This window comes from the organism of the source record quoted next, unplaced genomic scaffold, assembly GCF_019419815.1.
Source record: "Pyrus x bretschneideri cultivar Hongxiangsu unplaced genomic scaffold, Pyrus_bretschneideri_v1 Contig39, whole genome shotgun sequence".
Classification (NCBI taxonomy): Eukaryota; Viridiplantae; Streptophyta; class Magnoliopsida; order Rosales; family Rosaceae; genus Pyrus; species Pyrus x bretschneideri.
The window spans coordinates 2678561-2700918 of record NW_025999712.1 but is presented as its reverse complement, the minus strand read 5'-3'; the positions used below and the strand labels follow the sequence as shown (position 1 = coordinate 2700918).

At 35.9% G+C, this 22358-nt stretch overlaps 2 protein-coding genes, 2 long non-coding RNA genes, 1 other non-coding gene and 1 pseudogene across 5 annotated transcripts; 2 read left to right on the top strand and 4 right to left on the bottom strand.

Moving 5' to 3' along the window:
* The first annotated feature begins 5109 nt into the window (after positions 1-5109).
* Positions 5110-6591, top strand: LOC125468520 (annotated as a pseudogene).
* Positions 6592-10450: 3859 nt separating this feature from the next.
* Positions 10451-10554, bottom strand: LOC125468656. The gene has a single exon (XR_007251040.1). It is a non-coding gene; the product is annotated as a U6 spliceosomal RNA (small nuclear RNA).
* A 674-nt stretch (positions 10555-11228) lies between these two features.
* LOC125468590 lies at positions 11229-12430 on the top strand. The gene is made up of 2 exons (XR_007250992.1): positions 11229-11839; positions 12205-12430. It is a non-coding gene; the product is annotated as an uncharacterized LOC125468590 (long non-coding RNA).
* Positions 12431-12620: 190 nt separating this feature from the next.
* LOC125468565 lies at positions 12621-14638 on the bottom strand. The gene is made up of 3 exons (XM_048564540.1): positions 13957-14638; positions 13256-13371; positions 12621-12876 (listed from the first exon to the last, which is right to left on the bottom strand). Exons 1-2 carry the CDS (start codon positions 14487-14489, stop codon positions 13272-13274), a joined length of 633 nt encoding a protein of 210 aa, XP_048420497.1. The 5' UTR covers positions 14490-14638; the 3' UTR covers positions 12621-12876; positions 13256-13271.
* LOC125468519 (probable disease resistance protein At4g27220) lies at positions 14633-17986 on the bottom strand. Its single transcript, XM_048564346.1, has 2 exons — positions 15503-17986; positions 14633-15409 (listed from the first exon to the last, which is right to left on the bottom strand). Exons 1-2 carry the CDS (start codon positions 17984-17986, stop codon positions 14633-14635), a joined length of 3261 nt encoding a protein of 1086 aa, XP_048420303.1.
* A 44-nt stretch (positions 17987-18030) lies between these two features.
* On the bottom strand, positions 18031-22052 carry LOC125468592. Its single transcript, XR_007250994.1, has 4 exons — positions 21507-22052; positions 21280-21390; positions 20654-20773; positions 18031-18309 (listed from the first exon to the last, which is right to left on the bottom strand). It is a non-coding gene; the product is annotated as an uncharacterized LOC125468592 (long non-coding RNA).
* Positions 22053-22358: the final 306 nt, after the last annotated feature.

Here is a 22358-nt window from a genome sequence, read left to right as displayed (position 1 = left end):
AATTTAATTGAGTACTAACTATCATTTTAACTAAATTACTTTTTTAATACAGCGAAATTTTTTTTTTCCTTTTGACATATGCGTAGCAAATTACAATTTCTCAAATTATAAAAAAGAAGCTTCGTTTGTCTTTGATAAAAATCGAACCTAAGACCTCTCACTTATAAGTGAAAAGGAATATCAGTACATCGTAGTACTAAGTGGTAATACAATGAAATTCTTCACTCTTTTGTTTATTGGATCTACCAGAAAAAAATTAAAATAAGTGAGAAAAATATATTTTATATTATATATGTATCCATATATTAAGAACAATATTTTTTTTGTTCATATTATGTACCCATGTCTATAAGGGGACAATATTCTATGTTTATATTATTGACATACCCCGACCTAAATCAAGGACATGACGGCTAGCATGCCCTGATTTAGGTCATGGTATATCAATTATGCACTCATATTACTTACTCGTAGATTTTCTTCTTTCATAGAATGTACCCACACCACATGACAATAAATTAGTTTGTACCTGCATAGAATATGTATGTATGTATGTATGTATGTATGATTAAAACACTGGATCAGTTTGTGGTTCAGATTGGATTGAGCTATTGCCTCAAGTCAAGGTTTCACAAAAGTTATAGGAGAAAGTGGTTGCATTGTGAAATGGGCACTGCAGAAGGAAATTCTGGCTCACGACGCAGTTGGAGGTTTTTGGAGCCATTGTGATCGGAACTCAACCCTTGAATGTATATCTGAGGGGGTTCCAATGATATGCAAGCCGTTTTCTGTCGATCAGAAGGTACATGCAATGTATCTCAGCCAAGTAAGGAAAATAGGCATACAATTGGAGAATGAGATAGAGAGAGGGGAGATAGAGAGGGCTGTCAGAAAACTAATGGTAGGTTTTGAGGAGAAGGAAATGAGGGTGAAGACCATGGAACTGAAGGAGAACATAGAAGTGGGTGTTAAGAGTGGTTCTCTTTATGATTCCTTGAACGATCTTGCAGATCTTATTGGTTGCAACCAGCAGGTTTTTGTTTGCTAATAAATTTAATTTGTATTAAGACTTCATGTGTCTGATGCAATAAACTTTTGTACGCTAATGCATTAGTCCAAACCGCTTATCCTGACAACAAACATAGACAACTCGGTCTCTTGTGATATCATATATGGTAAGATATATTTTTGTGCACATGCTGTGATATCATCATATAGGTATTGTTCTACATAAACCCTTAATTTAGAAGTTTGAAGCGACGCGACTTGGAAATTTATGCAAAGTATTAGAAAACGTGTGTTTTTGGTGACACTTTCGTTTTCTTTTTGTAGTTAAAGATGAAGATCGAAATGTGTGGAAGGGAGAATTGAGGGAGGGAGAAAAGGAAGAAATAAAGGGGAAATGAAGAAGTAGAATGTTTGAATAAAAAACTTGACAATGAAAAACTATAATCTTATCACGATATGTGGTCGTCTACTACAAATTAAATATCCTTGTAGTGCCAATAAAACTATTTGATATTGCTTTTAGTTTTTATGGTACTGTTTCATACACGTTTTGTTCCTGGCCCATTTGCCACCATTTACTACAAAAAACATTTTGCGACAAAAGATAGTTCATGGGGCAAAATTTCAGCCTTCGTCACATAAAGGTGCTTTAGCTGTCTCAAAAAATTGGTCTTTGCAACAACTCGATGTGCGCAATGCCTTCTTAAAATACGATTTTGGAAGAGGAAGTTTACATGAAACAACCACCTAGCTTTGTTGATCCGTAACGATCACAGCATGTTTGTCGGCTTCGTAAAGCCTGATGGTTGGAACTAAGCCCCTCAAACTTGGTTCTAACTCAATACATTCTTGTGTGGCCAATGCTTTTCCCACAACAAATCTGATGGTTCTTTGTTTAGCAATCACTCATCTACATATTTATTATGTTTCAGTTGTCATTCACAAGTCTATCGATCTATTGTGTGCTACTTTTGCTAGTCGTAAGCTAGAGGTTCTTAAAAATTTTATTTGGAATGGAGGTCACAAGAACAACTAGCCATCTTTTACTCTCTCAGACTCGCTATGCTTCTATCGTGTTAAAGAAATTCAAAATGAAACTGTGCAAGCCAAGTTCCACTCCATACCCTTCCTCCACGCACTTGTCGGCGAGTGAAGGTGCTGTCATTTCTGATCGGAAGACTGATCGCAGTATGGTTTGTGGGCTCAAATATTTAACTTTGTCCCCAACATTGCCTGTGCAGTTAATCAAGTATTTCAATTCATGCATAATATGAAGACCATTCATCTCCAAGCAGTCAAGTGTATCTATCGTTCTATCAAGGCACCATCGAGCATGGCGTACTCTTCCACTCCTCTTAGGACTACTCTCTTCGAGGATTTTTTTACGCTGATTGGGCGGGTTGCAGCAGTAATGATCCCAGGTCTACTAGTGGTGCATGTATTTTTATGGGTACAAATCTCCTTACTTGGATAGCTAAGAAGCAAACTACTGTATCTCATTCTAGTTCTGAAGTTGAATACCGTGCTCTTGCCACCACAACCGCTGAACTACGATGGTTTTGTTATATTTTTCATGAACTTGGATTTCCTATTCGTACCTCACCTTGCATTGCAAAACCGGTCTTCCATGCTCGAACTTGTCACATTGATAGCGCGTTTACTAATCCGTAATCAAATTGAAATGAATTAAATTGAGGAGGAATTCGATTGAGAATGAATTGAAATGAGGTGGAATTAGAATCATATTCTTGTTGAAGTTGTTTACTAAAACTATCCGGAATCGGAATACAATTCCATAAAACTGTTTACTAATTTAGCAGAATCGGAATATAAACCAATATGATTACTAAAATGTCTTTGTCTCAAATCAAATATTTTATATACTTTTTTTAATAAAATTTGATATAGTATATAATAGTAAGAAAAAATTAAATTGCTTTTTTATTTCATAGACATACTACAATGCTTTTGTTTATTTTATTTATAAATTTAAGTATTGACTTTAATATCTAAATTTTCTCGCTCAAGTTGTAGTTTTTCTCTTCGGCGTATGTATGAAGTTGTGCATAATGTGAATGAGCATAGAATTATGCTTAATGAGCTAGAAGGACATGGAAAGAAATTGTTAGGAGCATTTTCAGAAAAATAAGTCTAGGGTTAAAAGGATAATCTTGGAAATAATGAAAGTAAGTGAGGGCATAAGGGAAAAAAAATTATTATTCCGATTGCTTGGGCAATCCGGAATCCAAATTCCTTGTATATGTTGGGAATCCAAATCCTCCAATTTCAGGAATAGGATTTCATTTTTTGTGTGGGCCCCACGCACTTTTGATTCCTCCCAATTTTAGTAAACACATGTATAATCCGTAATCGGAATTGGATTCCTTATTCTCATTCCGATTACGGGTTAGTAAACGAGCTATGAAATTGACTATCATTTTAATCATTTATCAAGGAATTGGTTGCCAAGGAGTTCTTGCTACTCAATATATCTCATCTCACCACCAAAGTGCCAATGTCTTCACCAAAGGCCTTTCACGTGAATGATTCTCTTTCTTCACTTCCAAGCTTAACCTCTACTTTGTCTCGTTTCGCTTTATTGGATGTAAAAAGTATCATGAATCTTGATCACATACTATGAATCTAGACCGTTCAGAAGATTCATAAATCACTTATATTTATTGTTTTATTACTTTTTTTAATTAGTTGTACAAAGTCAACTTGTAATATGTAAAAATTCAGAGCCATGTGAATACACAAACCATTATGTTATTCTCCCAAAATGCAGGCCTCCTTCTTGTCTCCACTAATGCTCTCTATGTACTGGTTCTCTACGCTCTACCAATTTCTATTTTTTTTTTTAAAATTTAGCATGCTAATGCATTCCTTAATGTAATCCAAAGCGTATTATCACATTGCACCAACTCATTGATGAAAACTGGTTTTCTGCACTCCGTTCATAATTAGGCCATGCTTTGATTCCTAATGCTCTTTAGGAAGATTTTGTAATGTGGGTGTCGTAGTTTTTTTTTTTTTTTTTTCCTTCGTTTAGGGGTTTTTTCACTAGGTTTTTTCCGGACAAGGTTTTACAAAGACTATTATGACCCAAACTTGCGTAACCTCCATTTCAATAACGGAGTTACATAATCAATTGACACATGAGAATCTCTCCCCTACAAATCATAGATGATAGAGAAGAACATCGCTCGTACAAATCAAAGATGCTTGTTTGCTATTTTTCATTGATTCATTCGACCAAACTTTAGGGCGTACGTGGTTGGTCCAGTAAGATACTTAAAGGGTCCAACTAGATTTGTGCTTTAATTTAGTTAGGTATGCTATATGCACAGCCCAAACAATTGTACCCAAACATCACATATGGCCGTGAGGAGAACAACGTGAGTTGCCTCAGTTCAGAACCCTCACAACAGATTGCGTAACTGAATAAACAAAAAAAAATTAATGAAAAAAGTTTAAAAACTTTGAGTTTTAACTATAAGGATAAAATAAAGGGTAAAGTGAATAGTATCATGATTAACTTTTTAATGTAAAAATGTGATTTTTCGTTAAAATAAACAGTACCAAAAGTTTTTTGTTAAAGTTTTCCTAAACAAAGCACTCTCTTCGCACTTGTCTTACCCACCAATTATAGCGTGGCAGCTCTACTATCTGCCCGCACACACAAAGCACACTCTGCATTTTGATCCCACCCATCCACCAATCAAAATGTGGCAGCTCGACGAAAGTTTCTATTTTTTTTTGCAGTGAGTCAAAGGTGGCCCTAACACTTGTCTTTCTTGCATTGAACTGGCTGTATTCTACCTTTGACTTATATGTTTATTGAGTTACATTTTAAGGCACAATAAGTGACCAAGCAAACCCTTAATCCTTCAAAATTAAGACACAATAAATTAAGCCAATTGTCTACCTACGAAATTTCCTTCCCAGTAGGATTTTCCCAAATCATACCCCCGAAGTCTTCTATGTTATTTTAATATAAGGACTAACTAAACGTTATGCAATTTCCAGGACATGTAGTTAATATCCTAATATCCAACTTATCTAAAGTACTCCCTTGTGGTTACACAAATCTTAAGAACAATGGAAAAACAACTTACGAGCCGCAGATTAGTGCTGGTTCCATGCCCGTTCCAAGGGCACATAACTCTGATGCTTCAACTGGGCGTTATCCTTCACTCCAAGGGCTTCGACATCACAGTCGCTCACACTGACTTCAACTTTCCTGACCCATCAAACTACCTTGATTTTGAATTCTTAGAGATGTCAAATGGCTTATGCGAGCAAAACATCTCGTCCCACAACTTCATAGCTGTGATATCAGGCTTTAACGTCAACGACAAATCCCCACTCCAGGAGTCATTGGCTTGGAAGATGAAGAAAGAGGACCAAAATAGTAAGATTTCATGCATCATTTATGATGAGTACATGTATTTCTCAGAAGAGGTGGCTAATCATCTAGGTTTGCGTAGTATCATATTGACTACTAGCAGTGCAACAAACATGCTGACTCACCAAGCAATTCCCACGCTCGTAAAACATGATCACATTCCAATTCAATGTAACAATCAGACATCTCAAATTTTTGGAATTCGGTCCTTCGCATGTTAACTATGAGATGTATATACATCAAGTTGATCAATTAGTTGATTACAATTTTAACCATTACATGGGAAATAAAACTCGATGAGACTATGGTTTTCGTAACTGTTGCCAATGTCTGAGCTAACCTTAAGATTTCTGATGTTTGACCCATCTGAGTACAGATTCTATGATGCTGGAACTGGTACCAGGACTTCAGCCACTAAGATTTAAAGATCTACCCATTAGCAACTTTAGAGGTTTGGATGACTTACTGCAACTAATAGCAAAAGCACACGATTCAAGGTCATCTTCAGAATGAGTACCAAATTCCATTGTTTCCTATTGGTCCTCTGCACAAAACTGTTCCATCCCAGCCTATAAGCTTGTTGAAAGAGGACCAGAGTTGTATGTCATGTCTCGATAAAAAAGCACACAACTCTGTCATCTATATAAGCTTAGGAAGGATAGCATTTATGGACAGTAAAGAACTAGAGGAAATGGCGTGGGGTCTGGCCAACAGTGAGCAGCCTTTCTTGTGGGTGGTTCGAATGGACTCCGTATCATTGCCAGAAGGTTTCCAAGAAATTGTGGGAGAAAGGGGTCACATAGTGAAGTGGACACCACAAAAGAATGTCCTTACACACAGCGCAGTGGGAGGGTTTTAGAGTCATTGTGGTTGGAATTTAACCGTAGAGGGTATCTCCGAAGGAGTCCCGTTGATATGTCAACCATATTTTAGGGACCAGAGAGTGAACTCGAGGTATTTGAGTCAAAGTATGGGGAGTAGGTCTGGAATGGGAGAATGATATGAACAGAGGACCAATAGGGAAAGCGATAAGAACACTGATGGTAGGCAAAGAAGGGGAACCAACAAGGCAAAGAGCAAAAGATTTGAAGGTGAAAATTGAGTTTTCCATGAAGCAAGGCAGCTCTTCCTACAATTCCTTGAATGAATTAGTTGACCTTATCTTATCATTCTAATAATATACATATTTTGTTTTGACATGCGATATTATACACTACTTTCATTTACGGAAATAAGAATTTGAACTTGGTTGCAAAGGAACGGATACACTACTATAACCACTGGAGAGAAAAGCCTCAACTTAACAGTGGTGAGAAAAGAGTTCAACACAGTATCATGACAACTCCTAGAGTTCTTGAAGATCCGATTGTTCTTTTCATCCCATAGACCATAAACAGTAGCAGCCAAATACAACTTCTTCACCGTAGGAGCTAACAAATTTCCTTTCCAATGAAAAGTTGCCCAATCTAAGTACAGAGGTCATGGAGTATTTAACCAAGGCAAGTCACAAGCAACTAAAACGACACGCCAAATCAGCATATTAAAAGGGTCGCTAAAAAAAAAGATGAGCATGGGATTCAAACCCACTCCCACAGAAGGAGCAAGAAGGATTTACCCTGATCAAGTGTAGAAAATTTGCCCATAATAGCTAGCCATAAAACGAAGCTAGCTCTAGGAATACATTGACCGTGCCAAACCAAACTAGACCAAGTTACCCTAGGACCCGAAGGTCAACCTTATCAATCACAAATCGACCAACTCCACATATTATCAATCACAAATCGAACTAAGCAAAGCATCATTTGGGAGTCCAGAATTGATAATAAAATAATTGTCCCACATCAAACTAAGAGGGTCATGGGGTGTCAGTTGTCATGCAAAAAAAAATATAGAGTTTCCATCACCAATTATATGCCTAAAGAGTTTCCATCACACAATAACAAATTCATTTAAGCATAGAAATTGGAAATTTGAAAGTGTCTAAAAGAAATTCCCAATCCAGAGTATCATAAGCCTTCATAATGTCCACCATGTGAAGTACTCCCTTATCGCTACACAAATCTTAAGGGGCAATGGAAACACAACGTACGAGCCGTAGGTTAGTGTTGGTTCCATGCCCATTCCAAGGGCATATAACTCTCATACTTCAACTGGGCACTATCCTTCAATCCGAGAGCTTCTACATCATAGTCACTCACACCAACTTCAACTTTCTTTCGAACTACCCTGATTTCGATTTTTTAGAGATGTTTGATGGCTTATATGAGCAAAATATCTCATCCCACAATTTTATTGCTGCGATATTAGGTTTTAATGTCTAACTGCAAATCCCCACTCCAAGATTTCGTGCATCATCTATGATGAGTACAGAAGAGGTGGCTAATCATCTACGATTGCCTAGCATTATACTGACTACTAGCAGTGCAGCAAATATGATCTTACCAAGCAATCCTTAGAAGATGGTTACTTTCCAATTCAAGGTAACAATAAGACACATCAAATTTTTCGAATTGTATCTTGACTTATTAACTATGAGATGTAAATGCAACAAATTGATCAATTATTTGATTGATTTTAACCTTTTTACAGGAAATAAGACTCGATGGCTCTATGGTTTTTATAACTTTTGCAAATGTCTGCACTGACCTTAAGATCTCTGATGCTTGACCATTCTGAGTACAGATTCTATAATGCTGGAACTGGCATTAGGACTCTAACCACTAAGATGTCAGAGGCTTAGTCTGCTTACTGCAACTACTAGTGAAAGCACATGATTCAAGGTCATCTTCGGCCGTCATTTCATTTAGAACACCGGGATGGCCTTGAACAATCATCGCTGGCACGACTTCAGAAAGAGTACAAAACTGTTTCATCCCCGTCTACAAGCTTGGTGAAAGAGGACCAGAGTTGTATGTCATGGCTTCATGAACAAGCACACAACTCTGTCATCTATGTAAGCTTAGGAAGTACAGCATTCATGGACAGTAAAAACTAGCTAAAATGGCATGGGGTCTGGCCAACAGCAAGCAGCCTTTCTTGTGGGTGATTTGGATGATGAACAGTTATTTGGAGCACTCGCTCGTCCTCAAGCGAGATGAGTACATCCTCGTTGGAGAACGCTAACAACATCTTCGTGAGGACGTGGGCATTTCGGGTCTCTCGCTGCGTGAGCAAAGTAACGAATGTAAAATGCACGCTCATTCTCAATCATTATAAGTGTCTTAATAACTCACCAAGCATATTACTTGTTGCACCATAACCTTGCTCCCTAGCCTTGACATGCTTAATCCATGGATAGAAAAGAAATCATCAATAGCCACCTTAAGTGAGTCAGCAGTATTATCAGTGGCTTGTACAACGCATAAAAAAGGCTCGATCACATGACCTTTATCCACAAAACATATTACAATAGCCAATTGCTTAATTGAAGACATGTCATGAAGCTCATCGATAGGAACGGAAAAGTGTGAACCACCAATATCTTTAACGATTGCATTGATGATTTCCATTGAAAAAACAGTTATGACGTCCTGAGTATCAGGTGAAGTCAACTTTAGACCTAAGGAAGGATTTCTCAATGTGATGGCTTTTAACTCCTCGTGATGATCACATTGGAAGTTCCAGAGTCCAAGAAAAACTCCTTCGTTGTTTGAACCTTAATATTCATCATCTTTGCAATATATAAGGCCTTGATGCCCTTGATGCAAAAGAAACCTCATACAAAACATCCAAAAGAGTGTTACATTCCTTTAGTGCTTGGTGTTGCTTTAATAAAGCATCATAGGTTCTCCAAGCTTGGTTGAGGGCGCTATTCCGTCCTCCAACATGACCCTGCAACCTTTCCTTCTTTCAATTAGAAAACCCTTTACTAACAAAGCAATCACCGCAGGCTTGCTCTCCCGTATTTAGCTTAAACAGATAACAACATAGACAATACAAAGCATCTTTTACTATAGTATATTCCAACCAAGTTGGAAGCTCATTAAACCAAGCAGAAATAAACCTTCTCGGACCCCCACTAATACTCTTGTTGGGAAAGTCATGGTCTCGAGTCAGAAAATGACCCTTTTGTATATATGCTCTTCGAACTTAGGATGGTAATCCCAAATTCGAGTGCGCAGCAAGGGACTCTTCCAAGTTGATTTCGACGCAAGCTTGTTTTGAGCTTTTGTTGTTCTCTTTTGGAGACGATGACAACTCCATTGACTGATCAGATGATTTTCTTTTCAAGCACCTTCCATGGCCGCTCTACTTCAAAATTTTGGGTCTTTTAGCACATATATCATACGAACCAGAAATTCTTCAAAATCCTAATAATTATTCCAGTATCATCCAACAATCAGAAATACTACAAAAGTCTTCTTGTATTACTGCAAGGGTACAAAAAAAATCCATTGGATTAAATTTACTGAGGAAGCAAAGAGTGAGAGAGAGAGGGAGTTTTTGAGTCCTCAAACGTCTGAGAGAGAGAGAGAGAGGGAAACAAGGGCGAGGAAGGAACTTTGTAGGCAGCGACAGGGTAGGGGGCACTTTGGGCTTAAAGGCATTTTCGTGTTTTTGTTCAACCGAAAAAAAAAAAAAAAACATTTTTTTGTTTTTCTTTAATACAATTATATATTTACATAAACTCGTTACTCCTAAAGATTCGTACCTAAGAATGAATACTATTAAATCGCAATACTAAATGTCAATTGTTAAACAATGATATATTTACACAAACTCAAAATGGACCGGACTAAAGAGTATAAGAGAGGGTCGAGTTGGCCACTTCATAGACAACAAAATTTATTTCAAGATAGAGATGTTGGATACTACAATTCCAGTCACATTATAAATATATAATATCAATAGTATTTGTAGTTTGATATAAATATTTAGACAATCAAAATTTGTCATTTGGTCAAATAGTGCTAAATAGATAAATTAAGGTCAAATGTGAAATTTTCAGAAAGACGCTGACAAATGCTCATTTCTTACTTAGGATGAAAAGGTAGAGGAAAATATTGTTAGCCAATGAAAGAGAGAATCAAAGAGTGGAGGAGGAACTATTTTGCGATTCATACGTGTAATCCTAGCGTAGAAATCACACTAATCTTCTCTGTATCGTTCTAATTTTATGAGATGTCCATGAAGGAGATTTCATGGCGTTTTGCTCATAGCGAATTTAAGAGAACATTGATGCTCGAACGATGAAGATTTTGGTTGTCAAATTGGGCTCTTATTTTCTAGGGAGTTTAGGTTTCAATTTGAGCTTTTGAAGGGCGACACAGAAGGGGTGATTGATTAATTACGATCTCTAACGAAATCCAACACAAAGCAGCATGATGGCGTAATCAATGCTCCAAAACTTGATAATTCTAAGATACAATCCAATTGTAGTATGAAAAAAATTCACATTGTGGTATTTTGGATGTTGGAATCGGAACAATCGATTCACTAAAACAATATTTATAAAAGAAAAAGACAAGGATTGAGCTTTCTAGGTTCTTTTTCTTTGCGATGGTGGCTCCACAAGTCAAGCCGATACCGAGCTCTGCAATGGTGGGCTCTGCAAATCATGGTTGCCATATTGCAAAATCCATCAAAAACATTCTCAGGGAAAACGTTCATATGACCTAGCATCTTAATATTTTCTTGTAGTGCTCATCAATATGATCGCGTGAGCATAAGCAGAACGAATTTTAGAACTAAAATAAAGATTCCATGGCACTACAAAGTTTAAGGATAGTATAATAATTTTGTATTACCATGATTGATTACCTTATGCTGTCAGTTTACCTTTATTTTTCATTTCTATTTCAAATTATTTTATTTCTTTTCCTTTTCATTTTGTTTCTTTTTATTTAGATGTGTATTAAAAGTGAAAAAAAATTAATGATATTCTTCTTTATTCGTAACTTGTACGCGGAAAATCTTATATTCGATTATCATTACATGCGAATTTGAATTATATTACATCTAGCCATTATTATTATTATCAAAACATGTTCTGTCTCATCTCACATACCAAACGTACTTTTGATGATAGATAATATCGTTTATTCTAAAAAAGGGGAAAAGAATTAAGATGTAAATAGTGGGAGAAACCCATTTTCTTTCCTCCTCCGGTATCCTCCCTCCTTCTCTTTTGCGCTGCAACAGGAGCCCCATTAAACAGCAAGCCGACGACTGCCGAGTGCCGACGCAACAGCTCTGTCGTCCACGGGTCACCAAAGGCTCTCAAACTACACATCCAGAATGCTCTTGCCGTCCTTTATCCAATCCCCAAGTTAGTTTCTATAAGTTCGTAGGCGATTTTCCTCAACTTCAAATTTAAGAAACGGTGACCCAGGGTTTTCCGGCCAACTTCCGGCCAATATCACCTGAATTTGACCTCGACCCAAGAGGTAGAAATGATCCTCTTCTCGTGGGCTGTTCTCCAATGTAAGTTCTTCTTCCAAATTTTCAACTTTCAGTTTTGGGATTGATTCTTGATTTCGAATTTTATTCGATTTGTGTGTGAATGTCGGAGATGAGACTTGTGGTAATTGTTGTATCTGTGAAGTTGTTGAAATCCCTAACGATTACGTTCCCGGTTGATAGTTGAAGCATGTCTATAGCATGATGTGGGATTGAACTCTTTTGCGTAGGAATTATAAAATTCATGGAAAGAATGTGAAAATGTGGCACGAAATTAGAAAATGGGGGCCAAAATCATGTTATGATGAAGGCAATAGCTTAGCCTGATTCCTTGTTTATTGTAGTTGTATTCAACAGCTTGCTTTGGTTTTGAATTGCCCGCTGTCCAGTAGATGTTTAAGACTTAATGTGGAGGAAATTCTCTCTTGAAGTTGCTTGAACTTACCTATTTGGTAGACAAGGCTACTCAAGGGAGAGCTAGCCTGAGGTGTGAGTGGACATTTATTTAAGAAATGTTTTTTCTTTATCAAATATTAAGCATGCCTAGATAAATATGATTTCCGTTACGTTTAGGAGAAAACCAGATTTTATGAATTAATAGCGGACCTTGTAGTGTATGTTCATATTATTCAGCTTTCATTAGTTACGGCTAGCTAGTGTATCATAATATTGTTCAACTTATATGTAATGTAAGTGATCAACATTACAGTATATTCAGCTTTCCATTCTACAGACATGTCATTCAACTTACACATGTATGGTATCACGGAATTTTTAGCATTATGAATTGAAATGCAAATATTGGTAGCTAGAGACAACATTTCCAAATTATCATTATAAATGGCAATACAAGAACTCGAGCACAAATAAGCAAAACACAAATGATGCGAATTTAGAAACAAACAGTAATAATCGCAATCGAAATTTATGGTACATAAAATAAGCAACATAAATAGTATTTTTGGAATGAAATTCTGGTGCAACAAATGTCCTTTTATTGGTTTGTACATATGATATAGTAAACGAATTGCTGTAGCCACAACGTTCTTTAAACTCTTTTCCTGCATGCATTGGAGAATATTAGAAATCACTGAAATTGGAATAAGTTGAAACGCTTATGCTTATTGTATATGTGTTTCCAAAAATAGCGGGTTAAGGACTCAATTAATTTTTAAGCCACTTAGCACTACGGTTATGTTTATTGTATATGTGTTTCTGATAAAGGTTTCTCTTGAGGCAGTTGGTAATCTGAAATGCTTCTTCCTCACACCTTAACTGCTATTAGCTACCTCGGAAAAATGAATCAGGTAGCAGATTGTGGTTTTAGATCCAAACTGTTCAATTTTTCAAGTGCTATACATGTATGTATATATTATATAAAACATCGTAGAATATTTTTTGAGTGCTATATAGATAAGTTGGAGATGGAAACATGCTAACCTTTGTGCTTGATCAATCAATTGTGTTCGTCATTCCTGTTGGTTTCGTCATTTTCATCCTTGCCTTCGATTTCGTCATCGTCATCCTCATTGTCGATTTCGTCATCTTCATACTTACTGTATTAGAAATAAAAGACGATGTTTTCTTGAGATATAATTGACTTTTCTAAAATATATACATATATATATATACACACACACGCATATACATTAATATATGTATGCTATTATATAGTCTTCTGTAAAAACTTTAGAAATTCCACGTATACATCAAGATTTAAAAGAGAGATGTTAAAAAAAAAATCATCTTTAAATACGAACACATAAGTAATTGAAAATTAGAAACTTTAAAGTAAAGCATATCAGTGGTTGTATATTGATGATGCGGTCTTCCAGGTGGACACAAAAGTGATTACAAATTAGAAACATTAATCTAAAGCATACACACACACACACATATACATTAATATATGTATGCTATTATATAGTCTTCTGTAAAAACTTTAGAAATTCCACGTATACATCAAGATTTAAAAGTGAGATGTTAAAAAAAAAAAAAAATCATCTTTAAATACGCACACATAAGTGATTGAAAATTAGAAACTTTAAAGTAAAGCATATCAGTGGTTGTATATTGATGATGCGGTCTTCCAGGTGGACACAAAAGTGATTGCAAATTAGAAACATTAATCTAAAGCATACCTTGTCCATTCCTGTCGAAATGCGGGTTTTACTTGCAATCGGGGATTATGCGTGTCAACAAGCTTAGAATCAAATGGCCTTAAGTCTTGCACATTAATAACCTCCAATAACTCCAAAGACGGCAACTTCAAAGTGTAAGCTTCGCAACAAAAATACTTGAGTTTTGGCAGACTTTTAAGCCAGATGGACTTCACTTTAGGTAATGTAATTATTTCCCCTGTTTCTTCTTCTTCTGCGGCAACGATTTCTTCCATCTGCTCGCACCTATCAACTTTTATGTCCTCTACACTCACAAGAAGTTTGACTATGGACGAAGAAAACAAGTATTTCAACCGGTCGCAACATTGGACATCCAGCGATTTCAAGTTTCCAAAACTGCTTCCTGCGAACATCGGTTGTGAACTACCTGTCTCCCAAACACGCGTTAAACTTGGCAGCTTCTGTAACTCGAAGGACCTCAATTTATTGAATGCTTCAACGGAGTGACTACTTTCTTCAAGCTTCGGTCCCTTTAGTTGGAAAATCACTTCCATTGATTTACAGTCACTTACAGTGAGATTTTCGAGATTATCATCATCATTTGAGTCCTCAAGATTAGTTGGTGCAACCTAGAAAATTAAACACGATCAACAAGATGATATAAAAGTTGTACTTATAGGGGTTAATTGAACCTAATTTAAAAGCTTACCTCCGAATTAATTGGACGTGGCAATATTTCAATAGAGCGGTGGGCGTTAGGTCTTGAATATGGTGTGCATCCACATCCAGCTGGGCACCAATTTGATGAACGTGTTGGAGAAGTGCTGAAATCATGACTTGTTGAATCCTTCTCAGACTTATTCGCTAACTTCTTTCTTTGTGGAATTACAGCACCCAATGTCTTCAATTTGTCACATGTTTCCACGTGCATATTTTTTGTGGATGACCGTAGAAATGTAGATCCCGCTGGACAAAGACTTGTGAGACGAGGCAGGTATTTTAGTTCAAATGTGTTCAGTTTCCTCGGATACAAAATCATGTCTTTTGTCGCCTCTTCTTCATTTTCCTCTGTGATTCTGACTATAGTTTCCATGTCTGTACATCGAGCTATCTTTACCTCTTCAAGATTCAAAAGTTCTCGGGCAATTAAATGCGAGAACACATAATTTATTCCAGAACAATATGTCAATTTCAAATATCTCAAATTTTGGAAGCCCTGGAATCCAGACGGAATGTTTTTCCACAAGTATGTAAACGAACAATCGTATATCTTCAACTTACGTAACTGGGGACATGTTGGAGCTGTCTGCCCATCCATAACCATATGGATTTTCAGATCAAATAGCACGCCTTCAAACTCCATATATTTCAATACTACCTCTTCTAAACTTGGAAACCATGAAATGCACTTTGATGGAAATATTGCTTTTTCAAATATTCCTGCAGATTGATGCTCAACCCTTGGCGTTGTTTCCTGAAAAAGAAAAATCATTATCGGTTAAACAATTTCAAATTTCCACATATCGGCTACCTCCTCATATCATAGAGATTGGAGAGTGGGACATACCTCTTGGTTGGAGTATAGCTTGTTAGCTTGGAAGAAACCAGCCAAACTCTGTAGATACCCGAGATTCAAATTGGTTAATTTATGGAAAGATATCATATCGGCTTCCTCATCGTGTTCCCTCCCCTGCTTCGACACAATTTCTTCCATTTGATCACATCCACGAATATCTAATTCCTCGAGTTGTACCAAGTTTCTCACTACTGATAGTGAAAAGGCATACTTTAAGACACCACAATCTGACAATCGAAGGAATCTTAGGTTGGTCAAAAAGCTATTCGGAAGCTGACTAGCTGATTGTATGCGAGGAAAGAGTGCACTTGTTCCATTTACAAGATACTCGATATTTGGACAATCATCAAGATACAAAACTTTCAGATCTTGAAATCCCTCTTCGTCTAAATCAGTGAGGGCAGAGAAATTCTTAACATTGCGCAAAGCTAATTTTTTAGATTTTTTCAACATAAGTCCAACTGCTTGACTCTCCATCAACTCCCTTGCATCACTTTCAACAATCACCAAACAATTTTCGAACGCATAAGTTGTCATCATCATCAACTTCCTTGCATCACTTTCAGCATATCTATCGATCATCTGACAAAATCCCTTCGCCCCAGTTCCCAAGCATATACGGAATTTTATTGTTGGGTTTTTCAAGACTATGTCTTTTGGCAACAAGTGGATGACATTTATGGATAGAACCTTCAAATGATGAGACAGAGACATCACCTCAGAAATGCTTGCCATCCTCTTATCTTCTCTTCCTGTTCCAAGGTCCCATTTATCAAAGCTACCCATCATATACAACTCTTCAAGTCTACATAAGCTGGAGAAGATACCATGTGGAATCACCTTAAGATTCTTGCAGTTTGTCGTATCTAACAACCTCAACTGTTTAAGTCGTCCAATTTCGCTCGGCAACTCACGCATGTAATAACAATCCCGAAAGCTGAGGATTTCTAAATTCTCCAAAGGCCCAATAACATCAGTAGACATGCCATCAAAGTCAGACCCATCTAGGATCAAGGTCCGCAGGTTCTTCAGTACTCCTGGTGATCTTGATGAGCCTAGGTCTTCCATTGCCATTCCCACCAAAGCTAAAACCTTCAGTTCTTTCATCGCATCACAAATGATGTCCATGCTACCTTTTGAAAAACGTCCATTCATTGTCTGTAGAAGCTCAAGTTTTGGGCAACCAACTGGAATCTCCAGATCGCCAACTAGTGAGATTGTGTCATATGTAGCTAAATTTGGCCACTCTTTATTTTCAGCATGACTTCTTACCAGAAATCGATGTGGATCTCTTGAAGCAATCGATATGGCAACATCGCGAACTATGTCATGCACTTTTGTAGTCTCACTCCTGCCACCATCTAGTAACAAAAACCTTCTTTTTAGTTGGTCAACCAAAGAATGCACTCTATTTCTTGCATCTTCCAAAGTAACGATGCTGCTAAAATATCCTCGACCCCACCCATATCGAACCAAATACTCAATTCGAATATTATAATCTTCTGGAAATAAACAACAAAGTAAAAGGCATGACCTTGCTTCATCACTCTCCAAGCCATCAAAACTCAATTTTATGCTAGAATAAACTTTGCTGTCCACTCCAGGGATGTTCACTGGGTTAGAATTTCGCAGCTGATTAAGGGCATCTTCCCATGCATGCTTCTTTTTGTTTTCTAGGGCTTTTCCAACAGTAACAATAGCAATAGGTAAACCTCCACATTCCTTCACAACATCTTTTGGAGTGGAATGTAAATCAGGATCATCGAAGGATTCACCTACCATTTCTCTAAAGAGCTCCTGTGATTCTTCTGTTGTTAAAGTCCGGACTTCAATAATTTGTTGACTTCTCATCTCGTTGCAGACTTCCAAATTCCGTGATGTCAACAAAATTTTGCACCCTTTATTAGTATGTTCGTAAGGAAGTCCTATAGCCTTAAAATCAAGCTCTGTCCATACATCATCTAATACAATCAGGATCCTTTTTATTTCCGTGAGTCTCCCATATAGCTTTAGTGCTCTTACAGACTCGGGATCCTCATCAAGTTTCAAACCTATTTGGCCTGCAATTTCCGACTGGATCGTCTTAACACTTGGACTTTGAGACATAGTTGCCATTACGATTTCGTCAAACAGGTTCAGTTCTGCCAATCTTGTGATGATTTCTTTCACCATTGTGGTTTTACCCACACCTCCCATTCCACAGATCCCGATCAGTCTTACTTCTTCCCTCTTCAAACCCTCTATCACCTCATTGATCTTTGCCATTCTGGACTTAAAATCTTTAAAACCTTCTTTGAATGTTGACCATATCTTTCGTGGAGGTGCAGGATGGGCCACATTTTCAAACGTTCCTTTGTTTTGGAGCTGAAGAACATGCTGTGTAATCTTATAGGCTTTCCGACTCAAGCTCCATCGATACACACATCGCCTTTTCTTGTTAATTTCATCCTCAAACTGCAACACTTTTTTGACCATGTCGTCGTTCACATTCTTTAGCCAACTCTGAACATCAGGTTTGATGATTTTACCGTTCCTTTTGGCAGCATCTACCAATTTCTGCACTCCATCTTTCTTGTCAAAAAGCTTTTTTATCTCACCCCTAAGACTTTCAAGGTTGGAATGGTAATTAAACAAATAGCCAAACTCTGTTCCTATTGGTGTGACCAAGCACTCTCCAATTTTTGAGCCAATTGCAATTATAATGTCCGTAGCCATTTCCTTCTGAAATCAAAGACTGCGGCTGGAATGCTCCTCTTTGTTGATAGCTTTTGTAAGTCTCGCGCTCAGTGCTCTAATGCCTAAACCAAAGAGGCAACCCAACAGAACATTAATAATCATATATTTTTGTCCTGTTTAAATCTAGATTGTATTATCACTTAATACTACAATCTAGTGGTATTTCTATTCATTTGTAAGTTAGAGATCTTAGGTTCGATTATCGTTAAAAACGAATTTGAACCACATTATTGCAAGCCTATTGTGAGGCTTACATGATATGGTAAGCAACGTGATATATCAGGGTTTTTTCAGTTCTTTTATATCTTTATTTTTTTGTTTTATTGTTTTTTCATTCATTCTCATCCCATTACCATAGACCCCACACCTCCTCTAGTTTTTTATTATTTTTTTATTTTTTAGCAGCCCTCATGGTTTGTTTCAAATTTCAAGCCTCCTTCCTCCACCACATGGACGGAGCTAATGAAGGCTCATTGGGGGCAGATGCCCCCACTTAGGTAATTCGTTTGTTTAGTCGTAAACTACAATTAGATAATATACATGCGTTATTTTTAAAGAAAATATATGTATCTAATATCATACGTTCATACTACTTAAACTTCATATCAAATATTATATGAGCAAAAGTGTTTTGTTCTGTTATTCAAACCGAAAAACCCCTCTCCTGCCTATCATATGTATTGATATTTTCTCATCACTTTGCCACTTTCCGCTACTATATTGAAATTTTTGTAACATTGAAATTGTGATACATCATCATTGAAATCTATCCCTATTATCATATTGGGTATAAACCATAGTATAATAAGATTTTTTTAGTTTTCTTTCGGGTTGTCCCCGCTAGAAAAAATTTCTAACTCCGTTCTGCTCCATCACCCACCATTTATGACAATTTTGAGCCCAGCCGGAAAACTTATCAATTTTTTTTTTCCTATCTTTATCTTTTGTTTGAGTTTTGTGTTGATGTTTGTTAGTTTTCCTCTATGACTCATACCTTAAGGCTTAAGCATCACTTAGCTCAAACCCGTAACGATATGAAGCCTTGCTACAAAGTCCCACCTGATGCTTATCAAATTATCTCTTTGTTATCATTTCTTCGTAAAAAAATATTTTTTTCTCCTAAAATTAAAATATAATTTTACGTTCAAGATAATGAAAATGATGGATGTTTATATTTTTTAAATTATTATGTCTACATTTTATTGAGAGAATTATTTTGTATACATTATTGATACGTTTATTACAGGTTTTCATACTTGATTTTGTTCAAATTATCGATTGGTATGTTTAGTTTTAATTTTTGGTACGTTAAGTTTTGTATATATCGTTGATTGATAAGTTTAGTTTTAGTGTTGGTACGTTTAATTCTAGTTTATGGTACGTTTGATTTTAGTTTTGGTTTGTTTAATTTTAATTTTTGGTACATATCATTGGTTGATAACTTAATAATATGTCTCTTTGTTTTGGATTAATAAAAATAATAAATTTGGTTTGAAAAAGGCTAGATTTCGGAGCAACTTTTTGAATAAATTGGTGGATCAATGACACTTCATGTAATTTTGAATTTTGAAAAAAGGACATTTTAGAAAACGTGGCACCAAAATTGTAGAAAATAGTTTAATAAAAAGTCTAAATGCTAGGGATGTTGCACCTAGATCAAAATTCCCCTTACTTATATCTATATATTTGAAATAATTGTAAATTAAATCTTGAACCAAATCACATTCTTTATCTTTAAGTAGGTAATATAATTTCCCCATACCTATATGTGAAATATAGGTAAAATAAGTCTTGAACCAATTCACATCCATTTTGTTGTAGGTAAATTATTTTGCATGTATTATTACATACATTAACCACATTTTATTGTTATTATATATGTGTGGTAAAATAATTTACCTATATTTATATAGAATATAATTAAATAATTTAAAAAAAAAACAACAACGTTCTTATATTTTGTTGGTAACTAATGCTCACATATTTTGAAAACGGAAAAACTAAACCAAAAAAAAAAAAAAAAAATCCTAATTTACGCAAATTTGAAAAGCAACTAAGGAATTTAAAAAGGAAAAAAATAAAACAAATGAAAACCCTAGCGTCATATCCTTTTGTTATTAATATGCAATGAAATCATGATTTTAAATTTTGTTTTTAATCTGACATAAGTTACTAGGGGTATTTTGGGCATCTAAAAATAGAAAATTGTGTGAAGTCAAAACCTAATCAATAAAATTGTTGAGCTGGAGCCTAGTCATAGTGTTGGAGCTTAGCTGAAATACAATATTCGACGGGCACTAGAATATAAAACTAACACTTTTGTTTCTTGGTCAAGTAGGGTAAAAACAAACGCATGAAACAACAAATATTGGAAAGAAATAGAGTTTTTGAGAAGTACATACGTACCTGTATCGTAAACCAATGCAATGCAATTATCCAGCAGAGTAAAATTGAAATTCTGAAATTTATGCCTTGTTCAACAACAAATCATATGTTTGGTACTGGTAGTGGTGCTTCACGAATTTGCTAGAAAATTTGAATGTTGAATGTTAGCATACACAAGGAGGGCAGACCATGCACAGCAATGCAAATATATGAGCAGATAACTTCTATGGGGAAGAGTTAATAGGAGCTTTCTAACAATATAAACAGGAGAAGCAAAAAAAATATATACATAAAGTCATTGAGTTTTTGCAAGGAAAATATACTATGATGAGTTTTAGTTAAAGGAAATTGAATTTCAAGGGGTAAAGTCATATTTTTAGTTGATGGTTTCAATGCATGTGTATATTTATTTACTCATTATTAATTTACAATATGCAAATTTCGAACAGTTTACAATTCACCACCATATAGTAACGCGATTTTGAACTTTTTGTATTGCAATGAGAAAAATAAAAATTCATTATAAGGGGGGATTAGCTCAATTTCAGTTGACATGGATGAACATCAAAACACAATAACATATAGTACAAACACCTAAAACAACAAATATTGAAAAGAAATGGAGTTTCTAAGAAGCACATACGTACCTGTATCGTAAATCAACCCTACTATCCGGTAGAGAAAAAATGAAATTCTGAAATCTATGCCTTGTTCAACAACAATATGTTTGGTACTGGACCTGGTGCTTCACGAATTTTCTAGAAAATATAATGTAAAATCAACACTTTCGTTTCTTAACACACATGGGTAAAACTAAACACCTAAGAGAACAAATATTGAAAAGAAATAGAGTTTCCAAGATGTACATGATTACCTGTATTGTAAATCAACCCAATGCAACAGTTTGGCAAAGTAAAAGTGAAATTCTGAAATCTATGCCTTATTCAACAACAACTCATGTGCCTGGTACTGGTGTTGGTGTTTCACGAATTTGCTAGAAAATATGAATGTTGAATGGTATCATGCACAAGAAGGACAGATTATGCTACCTCAGCAATGCAAATATATGAGCAGATAATTTCAATGGGGAAGGGTTGATAAGAGTTTTCTACCAATATAACTAGAGAAGCAAACAAATACATTTAACGAGCATTACCTCAAGAGGAGGTGATTCTAAAGTAAGGTATTTTTATACTCTTACAACAAGAAAAAGACAAAGTGAAAGGAATGGGGGTACATTGCTTTCGAACCCATTTTGTATTCTCTTTAACAAGAAAAAAAAAGTGAAAAAGATTTGGATGTTTTGCTTACGAACCATTGGGTATTCTCTTTCACAAGAAAAGGATAAAGTGAAAGAAAATTGGATGTATTGCTTCCCAACCCCAACTTCTCAAAGGACAATACATGGCTTGAGCCATCCTCTTCGTGGCATCACTTTATTTCACAGTACAAACGTTACAATTAGAATTGGTATTCTATTTTGAACAATAGTAGGCTTACTATTAGTCGTAATGTATGAATTTTGTACAGATTTGTTTAAAAATGTTTTTAAATTACCGAAAACGTTTTTAGTAAAAATGTTTTTTTTCTTCCAATTACAATTAAATGAAATATGGACCAGCTTAATCCTATTAACCCATTTCCCAACAAGGTATCATAAGCTGTCAGAATGTCCACCTGCAAGGCACATCTAGGAAGACCATTACTTCTACGGTAATTTTTAAGA

Excerpts from the sequence above, each read along its gene's own strand:
- LOC125468565 (XM_048564540.1), bottom strand. The coding sequence starts at position 14,489 with ATGGAAGTGATTTTCCAACTAAAGGGACCGAAGCTTGAAGAAAGTAGT. Across the intron at positions 13,372-13,956 it reads TTTCGACAGGAATGGACAAG|TAAGTATGAAGATGACGAAA; the intron begins GTATGCTTTAGA and ends TTTCTAATACAG.
- LOC125468519 (XM_048564346.1), bottom strand. The coding sequence starts at position 17,986 with ATGGTCAAAAAAGTGTTGCAGTTTGAGGATGAAATTAACAAGAAAAGG. Across the intron at positions 15,410-15,502 it reads AGCTATACTCCAACCAAGAG|GAAACAACGCCAAGGGTTGA; the intron begins GTATGTCCCACT and ends TTTCTTTTTCAG.